This window comes from Gymnogyps californianus, unplaced genomic scaffold (genome assembly GCF_018139145.2).
Source record: "Gymnogyps californianus isolate 813 unplaced genomic scaffold, ASM1813914v2 HiC_scaffold_41, whole genome shotgun sequence".
Classification (NCBI taxonomy): domain Eukaryota; kingdom Metazoa; phylum Chordata; class Aves; order Accipitriformes; family Cathartidae; genus Gymnogyps; species Gymnogyps californianus.
Window position 1 is genome coordinate 13,425 of NW_026114301.1, and position 13,685 is coordinate 27,109.

Sequence of the window (13,685 nt, forward strand, 5' to 3'; positions counted from 1 at the left end):
TGTTGCATTCCTTTTCATTACTATTATTATTATATTTCATTATTACTATTGTTAGTATTATATTTTACTTTAGTTATTAAACTGTTCTTATCTCAACCCACGAGTTTTACTTTTTTTTTCCTTTGCTTTCCTCCTCCTCACCCCACTGGGAGGGGGAGGGGGAAGCGGCTGCGTGGTGCCTAGTTGCTGACTGGGGTTAAACCACGACACTTGACTAACCCATTTTTCCCAATTTTCAGGGATTCTCAAAGGGGAGGGAAGCATTATAACAGGAAAGCAGACACCGCTTCCCAGGACCGATGGTAGACCGGGACTAAACTACTGTGCTTGAGGTTAAGATTGGACCAGTCTTCTCAGCACGGTCTATAAAATTGCATATTTGTACTAGGATTAGCAGTCTAGAACTGAGTTTTCTTAAACTGAAAACTGGTCTAAGAAAAGCAACATTGAAAAAATGTTAGAATTACACTGAAATTTTTCATCTACAATGATTAGAACATTCAGACAGAACCAAGTTAAAATAATATCTCTCTGCTTTTCTCCTCTACAGGCTCACCTATTCCTATGACCACATCTGCTACTGCTTTACTTAATACATCGCTACAGATTACATTATTTCAATAATGAAGGTGGAAGTCAAGCTTCACATAGCAGTAGGTCGACACAGATTCCATATTTTAGTCATGAACAACCTACATTGGCTATACACAGCATAGCACAGAACAGTATTTAAGTAGCAGCTGGTTAGAAACAAGAAGTTTTACAACTAGCTCTCTACATCAGGACTAAAGCTGGCAGACCAAGAAACTATTAATTCTTAAATAAACTGGTAAATCACACAAGTTTAATGGACATGAAAAAAATTAAACAAATTTGTGTCAGGTTCACATATTACACATTTGCATTATAGAGCAAGTTCTGATTTGACAAACAGCAGTGCAAATCCAAAAACTGTAGATATATCTTCACATGAATTAGAAATACTTGTGCATCCTTCAGTAAACCGCAGCTCTACAGAGCATCAAGAACGCTACAGAACCTTAGTCTAAGACCAGGCACTTGAACACAGATACAAGAATTGCAGATTTAGTCAAGAAAACTATTCCAGACTGCTTGTCTGACAGACAGTGTTTATGATCAACTTGATCTGCACTTGCATCCTGGAGCTTTATACAAATTGCAAAGTCAGTTTTCATATTACCACTTTAATTTCTTTATGCTTTTAGAATGAACTATAGCTGAATTTAACAGCAACAACAACAACAAAAATATCAGGAAGTGAGGGTGAATCACCTGTAGTCCTTCACTTGTCTACTGACGCATATAAAGTGGCATCACAGTGGTTATTAACTGGCCCTTTTAAGAAGTCTGACATTGAACACCACCTCCAAGGTGGTGCTCATCTTCATAGGCTTCTCCATTATAGCAATGTCTTCTGTCTTGAGCTGGATCAAAGTCCATTAAATCCATTTGTTCCATTTCCTCAGTTTCTTCTACTTCCTGCCTTGCAGGTAGCAGTTTTTCCAGCAAATACAACTTATCTGAGGAGAGGAAGCCACTACCTGGGAAGTTCACCTGAAATAAAGAGCTGCAGTTACTGAATTTGTCTTTAACTGGCATCTATCTCACTTACTACAGGTCAATTATCTGCCAGCATCAGCTTTATAGTTACAGAAGACTTGAAAACCCATTGCTAAGGAAATAGTTAGGTCACTTGCCAGTCTTTCACATCTGCCAAAAGTGCATTTTTACTATATTTGGCAACTTCACTGTCTTGGCTAGTTCAGTCTTTTTTTTCTGCCCCAGACTGCCATATTGAAAGGGCTAAAAAAAGATATCCTCAGCTAAAGCCAGAGTAGGGGGACACAGCAGTTAGAGATTAGCCTGATTCCCCTCCCGTCAGTACTAATGAAACTCTTTTCAGCAATTACAATTAACTAACTGATCCCCTTGCTCCAATACAAGGTCAGTTATATTTCAGTTCTTCCTAAGACACGTTGGAGGCCAAAAAACATGTCAAACATGAAAATTCACAGGATATCCAAACAAGTTATTTCAGTACTTAGTATATTTTCAGTAAAGAGCTATTTAGAAGTGTCGCAGTTTAACCCCAGCCAGCAACTAAGCACCACACAGCTGCTCGCTCACTCCCCCACACTCAGAGGGATGGGGAAGAGAATCATAAGGGTAAAAGTGAGAAAACTCATGGGGTTGAGATAAAGACAGTTTAATAGGTAAAGCAAAAGCCGCGCATGCAAGCAAAGCAAAATAAGGAATTCATTCACTACTTCCCATCGGCAGACAGGTGTTTAGCCATTTCCAGGAAAGCAGGGCCTCAGCACGCGTAATGGTTACTTGGGAAGACAAAACACCATAACTCCGAATGTCCCCCCCTTCCTCCTCCTTCCCTCCAGCTTTTATTGCTGAGCATGACATCATATAGTATGGAATATCCCTTTCGTCAGTTGGGGTCAGCTGTCCTGGCCATGTCCCCTCCCAACTTCTTGTGCACCCCCAGCCTACTTGCTAGCAGGGCAGTGTGAGGAGCAGAAAAGGCCTTGACTCTGTGTAAGCACTGCTCAGCAGTAACTAAAACATCCCTGTGTTATCAACACTGTTTCCAGCACAAATCCAAAACATAGCCCCATACAGGCTACTACGAAGAAAATTAACTCTACCCCAGCCAAAACCAGTACAAGAAAGAATTGGATACTTTCTGTCTATAGCCTTGTGCATTGCATTAGATTATCTGACCACACTGCAAGAAACGCACTAAACAAGACACTTGATGATTAGTGTCTCTTCTTGCTTGAGTTATTACTTAAGGTTGAAGTTCTGCATGTTCAACATTAAGCTGTACCATGGAAGTTGATTCACTTACCTTGAACTCTATGATTAGACGTCCTTTTTCATATGGCTTACGATATATTGGCATGCCTTCATTCAGCACACATTTAATATCCCCATGTTTGACAGTCTGGCCTTAAGTAAATAAAAAAAAAAAAAGAAAAAAAAAAATCCAGGCAGGCAAAACAAGCAATTTTAGTTTCAATTCCTTTTAGGATGCATTTGTGCAGCCTTGTAAGCTGTGTTTCAACAACTATACCGATATCCAGTAGTCTAATAGGGATCTACTGCCTGATAGCTTTTGCGTAGGAGAACAGGTACACATCTATGCTATATTCTACCATTTTGTATGCTTCTCAAAGGGAGCATAACTATGAATGTCAAGTATTCCATGAGCTCTAAGTCTGAAAAATTTATCTTCAGAGACCTTGAGTATCCTCAGGATATCAGCACATCCATGAAGCAAAGTTTGTTCCTGTGTCATACGAAGAAACATGTAGTTACTGTTGCCCACTAAGCAAAACTTTTATTTGTTTAAAGCTCTCTGCTGTAAAGACTTGGGGGGGGGGAAGGAGGGGAAAGAAGTAGTATTTTGAGGATCAATCCCTTCTGCTCCCCTATGCTAATTGCTTGCTTTTCAGCTTACATTTGCTGGATGTACAGATTTTTAGCACAAAGCAAACCAACACTTACCAGGATGAGAAGTAATAATTATAGTTCTATTATCCAGTGTTGTGATAGGTTTTTGAAAGCCACACAGTGCTTCAACCAGCTGTATATCCATGCACATAACAAGGTCTTCCCCTCGCCTATGGTAGAACCAAGCAACAACAGTCAGGGGTGGGGTGAGGGAACAGGAAGAGTGAGAAGGACCATGCCTAACTCAGGTATTAAATTTGGTAAAGACAATAAATTTGGAATCTTAATACTAAGAAGCCTGACCAGTAAAACAGAGAACATTAACTATTAACTAAGCCAACTACTTCAGGGATAATACCTGCGATAAGAGCCATTTACTACTCAAGGACAGTTATTTAAAAGCTAACCCCCCCAAACCATACCACACACAACAGCATTCGGTTTCATTTCACTATGCTTTCCCCCTTCTGGGAAAAGGTTTGTCTCAAACTCCAAACTTCTGCTGCTGTGACAATTAATCCCTTCTTTAACATTGTCCAAATTGGACAAAAATTTGCACAATCCTGTCATATATTAGCACAGTCATCTAAAAAACCAAGACGCAGCAACACTTTTTTAATCAATCTGGTTTATTCTTCTCCAACATCATTTTTGGCTTTCAGATGTTGTGGGCAACACTAGGGATCTAATATGATTTTGTATCTCCTTCTTCCTTCTACTTAGTTACATCATTAGGGGAGACCAACTTCCCTGAGATCAGGCTGCTGCCTTAATCTGGTAAAGCTGATCTTTGACTAATTTAAATATCCTCACTTCAAGAGCAGATGCCTAGGGAAGAGTACAAGAGCAAGGCAAGCACACAACACTGCCCCAGAATACACTCAGCTTCCAGCCCTTATCAGGACACCTCAAGGACTTTAACCTGGAAGTGTAGTTTTATTTTTTCCCTCCCTTTCATGAAATCTATTGATGGCTATCAACCATTGACAGCATCTTATGCCAAAGATTTCCATATCCACATACAAAGAGCCACTTCCAGTTCTGAACCTCACAGAATCACAGAATGGTTGAGGTTGGAAGGAACCTCTGGAGGTCATCTGGTCCAGCTCCCCTGCTCAAGCAGGGTCACCTGGAGCAGGCTGCCCAGGACCATGTCCAGACAGCTTTTGAATATCTCCAAGGAGGGAGATTCCACAACCTCTCTGGGCCACCTGTTCCAATGCTTGGTCACCCTCACAGTGAAAGAGTGTTTCCTTACGTTCAGACAGAATCTCCTGTGCTTCAGTTTGTGCCCACCGCCTCTTGTCCTGTTAGTAATAGTAACTGTAGTATCTCAAGTGATACTAAGAGACAGACAACAGTTGCTCCTACACAAATTCTCCCTCTTTCTTCCTCCCCTCTTTTCTACAAGGAAGGATCTACTTCAAAAAAATCACTCTCCACATAGAAGCTATTCTATCTTTTCCTCATTACCCTTCTTTAAGATTCTCCAATTCTGCTGTATCTTTGTGTACTGGGTCTGGCTGGGATAGAGTTAACTTTCTTCGTAGCAGCCCATGTGGTGCTGTGTTTTAGATTTGTGACTTACTTTCACCTATTAAACTGTCTTTATCTCGACCCACAAGTTTTCTTGCTTTTGCTCTTCCTAGTCTCTCCCCTAGGATGCTGGGGGGGGGGGGGCAGGGAAGTAAGCAAGCAACTCTGTGGGTGCTTGGCTGCTGGCTGGGGTCAACCCACCACACTTTGCAATGCAAAATCTGCATTACATGCAGTATTCAAGGTGCAGGCACACCACAGATTTTTATATAGACAGCAATTGGTTTTGTTGTCGTCCCACGTCCCGTCCCGTCCCCGGAATTCCTAACATTTTACTTGCTTCTTAGCATTGAGATGATCTATTCATAGATCTGTTACAACCAACGTTTTGGTACTGCTGAGATCCCACTATTGTGCAAGTATTTAAGTTTATGCGCTTCATTTTACATTTAACATTCAACTTAAATTGTCATGTTTGTTGCATTATATCATGCAATCGTTCTGCAACTCTAACCAACTTCCATCTTCCTTACCCTGTAAAAAGTTCTGTATCATCAAGTCACCACCTCAGTTTAAATGAAATTAAAGGTCCCCAGTGCAGCTCTTTTTAGGACTCATTCAGGGTCCCATCATGTTTCTTTATCAGAGGGAATTATATTCTTACCTGGTTTCCTACTTTTTAGCCAGTCATTTATCCATGTAATATTCCCTTCCACTCCTCAGTAGTTTAGTATATTCAAAAACCCTTTGCTGAAGAATTTAATTCAATGCCATTTTAGCAATTCAGTGGATCACCTGGATCTCCCTAGTCTGCAGTAAACACCACTGCAAGTGTGAAAGCTTGAGCATTTCTGCTTAAAGCAATCTTAATGTGAAACTCTTCAGCCAAACAAAGAGTTAATATTTTCTGCTATTAAAAATAATAACCTGAAGGTTACTGTAGATGAAGTAGATACAGTAATTTTAGTGAGACTGAAAACAAAATGCAGAGAGCTCAGAACTAAACTTTTATTTCAAGAGAAGTCAGAAACAACTCTTGACTTCACTAATCAGTTTAAAAACAGAAATTTTAACATGGAGAAGGGAACAGCCTGAACACTTAAGAACACTCAATCCTGTGTTGTAAGTAAGGGGGCCTTTTAAATGCAGCTGGATAAGTTATCAAAGAATCATGGAATAGGTGAGGTTGGAAGGGACCCTTTGGAGGTCTCTAGTCCAACCCCCCTGCTCAAAGCAGGGTCAACTAGAGCAGGTTGGTCAGGGCCACATCCAGTCGGTTTTTTGAATAACTATAAGGATGGAAACCCCACAGCTTCTCCGGGCAACCCATTCCAATGTTTGACACCACCACACCCCAAGTAAAAAAAAAGTTTTTTAAGTGGAATTTCCTGTATTTCATTTCATGTCCATATGTACCTCAGATGCTAAACACTTTGCAATGCTTTTTAAATTAAGATAGCTGTGGGACAGTATTCTCATCTGGACTACAGTAAACAAAGATATGGAGCAAGAAGTTAGTTAACCAGTTGGCCTTGAAGGCTGATGTCCAACTGGGGATTTATCAATACAAAATTCTAGGTCACATACTTGAAGACTAAAACCTTAATATATTGCAGCAAGCTCAGCTGGAGATGATTAATTGTAAAGGTAGCAATGAAATTGCTAGGTCAACTGTTCCAGTCACAAAAATTATTTCCAGCAGAAATAGGAAAGTATTAGTGCCACTGAACAAGATGGTAGCAAAATTCCAAGTCTCATACATTTCTATTCAGCTACATTAGATGACAACTCAAGTAAAACTCCCTCCTCAACACTAGAAGAGCTTGATTTGCAAAATGGAGGGAATGCAATTGCTTATAGATACTGTAGTATAAATATTAAGGAAGACAGTTGTACACTTTTATTGTATACATTGATGTACAGGCAGGTACAAGTTAGCTGCAAGAAGTTAAGCTTGATATTTAACTTGAATATATTTATGTATCAACATCCTCAAAGAACCTTCCAAATGGAATCATAAGAACAAAATAGGACTTGCCTTTACGAGCAGTGTAAAGCCAGAGGCTTGAAATTGTCATAAGGTAGTAACTGGAACAGCTACTACCAACTAAACAACAAAATATATCCAGTAACAACCAGCTAGGTTTTAAGACAGGATTGAAAGAAGTCTGTAAGGGAATCATCTCTCCTATGCCTCAGTTGCCTCCTTCAGAGTCTCCTGCACTCCCCTCTGAAGTTCTGGTGGTAAGGAAGTTTAGAAAGCAACTCTGAGTCACTCTGAAAGGAGCTTCTAGATGAAACCAGGATGCATCCAGTTAAGTCAGAACTGAAAATTAAAGAAATTACATTAAAGTCAGCACAAATGATGTCTGCATGTGCTGGGATGTTCAGGAGTTATTTAGTTTAAGGGCACCTCAAACCTATTAAAAGGACTTGGACCTATTAAAAAAGATTAATTTAAAGGTGTCTGGAAAGAGACTTGCCTGGAAAGTTTTAGACCCTGAAGGGACAGGAGGTACATTCCATCTGCCCCAGAAGTGGCATTACCTCAGCATAACCCCACAAAACTACTGATATCAAGGAACATCTAAGGATGTTAAAGCTGAAGCCAGTGCAGGGGGATGGACATCAATACTCCAGTACAGTCAGAACTTCAAGTCCCAGGTAACATAATAAATGCATGGACCAGGCAGACCCTTTGACACAACTGATTCAACACCTGGTTTCACTGGAAACTGGGTAGAGAAAATTGCTCATCACTAGCCTGCCAAATGCCATGAAGGTTCCGATTCTTTGATCTGTGAGCTCAATGCTGGAAGCTGCTAACAGTAGTATTCCATCTGTCCTGACTCAGCACAAAGTTTTGGCACCAGCTTCTGGAGTTAAGCACCATACAAGACTGCTGATTGGATTGACTACAGGCTACACTAGAGCCTTTGACCTGTCATTCCTACTTACAGGGACAAAGGGATGAGCTGTTAGACTAAGTGCCCCCACCTTAAGAGACCAATGCCTTCCCAAATTCATTGTTCCCCTCATGAATGCTCTGATAAGCAGTTAGTTACACTTTGTACCTACTGCTCATCTTCTAGAGGTGGCCAAAGTGCTGCTTTTTCCAGAAGAGAAGCTACTACATGACAGACTCATTCCACAAAGTAACTTGAAACAATGGACTTGAACACAAAGCAACATTGTTAGGCAATGTGAAGTACTTGACTAACATAGTTGACACTACCCAGTTCAGTTTCACTTCCACAAATTATCAGTCCTCTCTATTCTTCATGTTACCCAATGCATTCAGGCAAGGAAAACACATAGGAGGCAGATCACCTTGATATTATGCATATAGGATGCATGCTTCTGACCATAAGGCAGCCATAAACAGGATCCTGAGAAATAGCACAAGCACTGAAGCTTGGCTTCAAGGCAGAAGAAACTACATAACAAGCAGTTGCCTATGCTAGATCAGAGTTTGGTATTGGAAGACTTTCACAGAAGGAGGCAAGAACAAGGAATTAGTAAGACAACTGCTACAGATATTCACAGCTATTAAGAAACAATTATTTTCCAACATTGGTAGTCCTTAGAAGTTTGTGAATTCCCAATATCCATAACTACCTTAGGTTTGTCTTACTTCCTCTCCCACCCCCAGAGAAAGAAGAAAAACTCACTCCAAACAACCCAAAAAATAAAACATATAACCACAAACCTTGTATGTTTAGAGCACCAACTGCTTTGACTAGTTCTACCAGTACTTCTATAAATATGTCAATATCTGACAGCCCAAACCAACTCACAAGTGAGCTCTAGACATATAGTCCTATCTGACAATATTTCCAGTTACTAAAAAAAGCCAGTGGTAACAGAGGAAGCTTGAAGACAAGCATCTCAGGAGCATGCATAAAGACTCATGGAGTTTACCTTGTAAGTGTAGGGTGATCTTTTTGATCTAAGACGATAATTATGTCCCCTGGCTCTAGTCCTGGCTCTTGGTCCCCTTCACCATGGAATGTTATTTTCTGACCATCCTTCATTCCTATTGCAGAGATCACATATTTCAGCTTTTTTTTTCTTTCCTCTCAAATGTAATGTGAAATATTTTAATAGGCGTTAGCTTGTACTAGGATATTACTGAACCTTGAGATTGCAACATTAGGACCTTTGCTTGAAGCAAGTATCTTACTAACTCATCTTTCCAAAACATGTTAGTACTGCCAACTTGAGCTACGTTTCATAAGCATGAAATCCCATTCTAGTAGAAATTAGTCACCTGCTAAGATAAAAATCCTTGAGGGAAATATCAAGATGGCTTCTATCATATGCACAACCACTATAGAAGAGGCATAGAAGAAATGCTGCACACAAAGCTTGCTTTAAGAAGTTGATAAGTCTCTTAAGTCTGTGGCAGAACTACTTGAGAAAAAAGATCTCAATGCCTTCAGTTTAGGAAGCACTCTTCCTAGGAGTGCGACTGTCACTCAAGAAAGCAACTTCACCTACAGAAGGGTTATTGCACTATTAATTCTAGCAGCCTCATGCTACCTGGTAGAAAACCAGGATGACTACAACAGACAAAATTTTGCTCTTTTCAGTAACTTTTAAAACAGTGTTTAAAAATATTGGTGATATACTCTTGCCAAGCTTCAAGTTTAGTGTTACTATCATATTCTTCCTCTTAAAGATGAGACATTACATAAAGCACGCTTAAGTAGAGATGTAAAACAGTTACAATAGACTTGTACCTAACAGTAATCAGTAAGCCACATGCTTGCCAATGCATTTGATCTTTCAACTCCAACTCCTCCAAAGACTGCTCCCACCTACTTTTGAGCAGCTTACTCTGAAGAAAAGTGTTTGCTGCTAAATAGCCTCACATTCCCTTATCATTCTGGGGATTTAAATTCTGAATTAAGTTTTGCCAGACATAAAGGACACAGACCAGAACATCTGTACTGCACAATGTCATCAGGGTGACATAACAAAATGAATTCTAAGCATTATAGGCTTAGCAATGTCTTCACACTTCAGGAGACAGTAAAATGCCATAAAAGTGATCAGATTCTGTAGGGTCTCCAAAATGTCAAGATAATAGTTAAAATTGCTTAATAAAGCTAAGTGATGTATTCGCTTTTTATCAATCCAATTAACTGGTCAGCATTTTTGTTTCTGAACCTGCTCTTATGGAGATTAGTTCACTACTTGCATCATTACAAGCTTTGGGATTAACACTTAGTAATGTATATAGTGCCCACTTACTAATACACAAGTAATCACCCTTGCTTAAAGGCAAGTCTACCTTTAAAGAGTAGGAACAGGCTATTGTACTGAATGCATATCCAACAGTGTTACTCATAACAAGTGATCAACACCATGCATTTGCTGAAGCTCCTGTTTTAGTGCTAAAAAACCCCCACAAACCACCAACCCCAATGACAATCTATTTAAATATAATACTCCAAGTTAGTAAAACCCTTACCTTTGTCAATGTGAACTTCTAGAATCTTCTTCTCTCTAACAATTTTTCTGCCAGTGCAGCTCTTGCACCGGTCCTTGGGACTGATACGCTCCCCATGCCCCTGACACTCCATACATACAGACTGAATCTGTTGCACCATTCCTGGACCAATCTGGTGAATTCTGATTTGCATGCCTGTGCCTCTGCAATTAGGACAGCATTCTATTGCACCCTTCTTACCGCCACGACCTGACGACAGAGTGAGAATCAAACAGTTATATTTCCAGAAGAAACTACAAGGTCAAAATACATTTGGAGCTTCAGAAATAACTAATGTCTAGTTTTAGCGTTGAAGTTACCTTCACATTTGTCACAGATCACATTCTTTTGCAAAGCCAGCTTTCTTGTTGCACCGTTATACAGATCTTCTAAGCTTATCGACAACTGATGAACAACATTTTTGCCTATAAGGGAATGGGAGGGAGGGGAGAGTATATTTATTCAAATTTAATAGCTTGAATCCAAAATTATAAGTTTCCCATGTTACTATGTTCAAATTGCATTAGAATAAGTCTTTAAAAGCTTTAACACTTCCTATTTATCTACTTCTGCTGTTATCAATAGCTTTTTCCTATTTAATTTTACAATTATGTAACAATTATCATTGCTTTCTTAGTAATCTTTTTCAGAAGGAGCCAGAAGACTCCTCCATGAAAGTATAAGCAATAATAATAAGAACAAAATACACTGAGATTTAGGTTTAAGATTTTAACTTTGTCTAAAGGGCGAAAATAGACAGGTATGTTTGGATAACTACAGGGAAGTAGGAGATAGTTCCTACAGCCAATGAAATACTACCGCCACCCCTACCCCTCCCCTTCCCCCCAGAAGTTTCCCAAAACAGTTGGGCAATTGGATTTTTACAATCAGGAACTGTTTTTGCCAAGTAAAGTTCTAATCAAATCCATGGTAAAGCTAACAAGTTCTTGCTTACTGAAAATGTTTTGCTACATGAAGTTGTATGACGTTTTGATATAAGACCTTCTTTTCTTTCATTTATCAGCACTGAATATGAACTAAGAAGTGATATAGCCAGCACTACTCTTAAACACAGTTTTTAAATTAACATTGACATCTTCGCTGATACTATTGGTCTGAACTTCAATTTGGATTGGCATTTTAGCTTTACTGCAGCTTTAACCCAATTCCACTGGACAGTACAGAAGAACAAGGAGATCACATAAATGAAAACTGCTTTGTTCACTTTATTTATATTTTGTTACTTTTAACTAAGGTCTTTCAGCTAGAAGTGATTTAAAAACTCAGATTTTGACAGTACACTCGTGGTACCTTAGTTACCAAGTAAGATACTTTACCATACCATTCCTGTTCTATTTTATTAAAAGCTAGGCTTATCCTTAGATAAAGGCTTCCCAAATGCAGAGTCTAGCTAGGTATTAAATTAACATAAGACAACTCACAGATCTAAACTACCAGTGTATAAAATGAGTACCCTTCTCATTACACAGGCACCCCTTTCCCTACTCATTTTAGGCTTTAAAGGCTAACAACAGTTTTATATGGTTTCCGGAATACAGCTATAAGATCATTTTAATAGCCTTAATGCAGTCTTGCAAGCCACGCTATTCACCCGAGGCAAACTTCAGCACTCTTTCACATACAATGGTCATACTGTTAAGTCTAGGGCAGCATCAGAAATAGGAACATTACCTCGTCTCTCCCTTTGCATCCTCCCACCACCTCCAAAGAACAAATCAAATATGTCCATGGGTGACCCAAAACTACTACTGGAGCCACCCTCTTTGATGGCCTGCTCACCACCTTTATCATACAGATCTCTCTTCTTCTGGTCAGACAGTATCTCATAGGCTTGGGAAATCTGTTTGAACTGTGAAAGATATACATTAAGCCTCAGATCCCAATCCTTAAACAGCAGCTCCCCCAGGAGTCCATTACCCCCGCTCCCAACCTGACAATCCTCCCTCAAGTGCCCATTTCCCGCCCCCCCAATCAGGTCCAGCCAGAACCCCTCTCTCCACCAGGGGCTCTCATTCCTACCAACCTCCCCCACAGGGTCCATCAATTTACTATTAGACCCCTCCCCACTCCAACCAGGCCCCTGGCAAGAGAACACTTCCCTCCCCAGACAATAGGGTCCCCCCAAACCTTTCCCCTCCAAAAGCAGCAACAATATCTGGAAGGGTCTTTATAATCTCCCCATCCAAGCCCCTCGCTCCAGTCAGCCCCTAGGCAAAAATCAGGGGTGACTCCCCCCCAACCCCTCAGCAGCTTTGGTCCCGCTCCCTCAACACTAACCTTCTCACCCTCATTGGGGTTCTTATCAGGGTGATATTTTAAGGCCAGCTTACGGTACGCCTTCTTCAGCTCCTCAGCAGAGGCACTGGGCTTCACTCCCAGCACATCATAATACAGGGTCTCCTTCACCATGGCGACAGACCTACAAGAACACTAAGCGATTAATCTCAACATACGGACACACCAACACCCTCAACGAAGGAAAGAATCAAACCGCACTACACAAAACTTAGAACTTACAATTCAGAACCTTTCTGGAAAATTCCAAACTAATATCCACATCCGGGGAATTTTGAACCGACAAAAACCCACCCCCGGAAACCCCACCCTCTTAGTTGTTCGGGGGGTGGGGAATCAAAGGGAGGAGACCCAGTAACAGGCTACGAGTCGGTCATGCTGCGATTACCTCACTAGACTACAGTTCCCGGCAAACACTGCGGTCCACCCAAAACTGCAACTCCCAAAACACACTGGCCCTCAGCTGCGTCCTGGGCCGTGCGCAAAACTATGAATAGTCCCTAGGCTATTCGCGGACTATAGTTCCCAGCATGCACGGGGAGCAGTCTTGTCGCAACGCTTCCTCTATTCACGTCTTAGTGACTTATTTCCAGGGCGTAGTAGCGGTTAAATTCTGATTCCCTCTATTAAATGTCCTTTTTTGTTGGTTTGAAAATTCAGTGAATGGATACCAACACTGGGCTTTAAGCCCAGTTTTATATAAAACAAACCAGTTTTAGATATAATATTGATGGATATGAAAACTTTCACCTTTAATGTTTGTCCAGTTGTCATCCTGCAACTTAGCTATCTCACTAGCTTGTCTGTTTGGACAAAAGGGAAATTTTTTTCTATCAGCTGATGACAGTATTGT

The 13,685-nt window shown here is 40.4% G+C and overlaps 1 protein-coding gene across 2 annotated transcripts; it reads right to left on the reverse strand.

Annotated features, from left to right (window-relative positions):
- Positions 1–829: 829 nt before the first annotated feature.
- On the reverse strand, positions 830–12,950 carry LOC127028756 (dnaJ homolog subfamily A member 1-like). Of its 2 annotated transcripts, none has more exons than XM_050914466.1 (8): positions 12,815–12,950; positions 12,209–12,386; positions 10,837–10,941; positions 10,499–10,726; positions 8,944–9,058; positions 3,541–3,656; positions 2,882–2,982; positions 830–1,575 (listed from the first exon to the last, which is right to left on the reverse strand). In XM_050914466.1, exons 1-8 carry the CDS (start codon positions 12,944–12,946, stop codon positions 1,360–1,362), a joined length of 1,191 nt encoding a protein of 396 aa, XP_050770423.1. In that variant the 5' UTR covers positions 12,947–12,950; the 3' UTR covers positions 830–1,359. The 2 variants fall into 2 exon arrangements, with proteins under 2 accessions (XP_050770423.1, XP_050770422.1); XM_050914465.1 differs by having other exon boundaries at positions 12,209–12,422.
- Between the last annotated feature and the right edge of the window lie 735 nt (positions 12,951–13,685).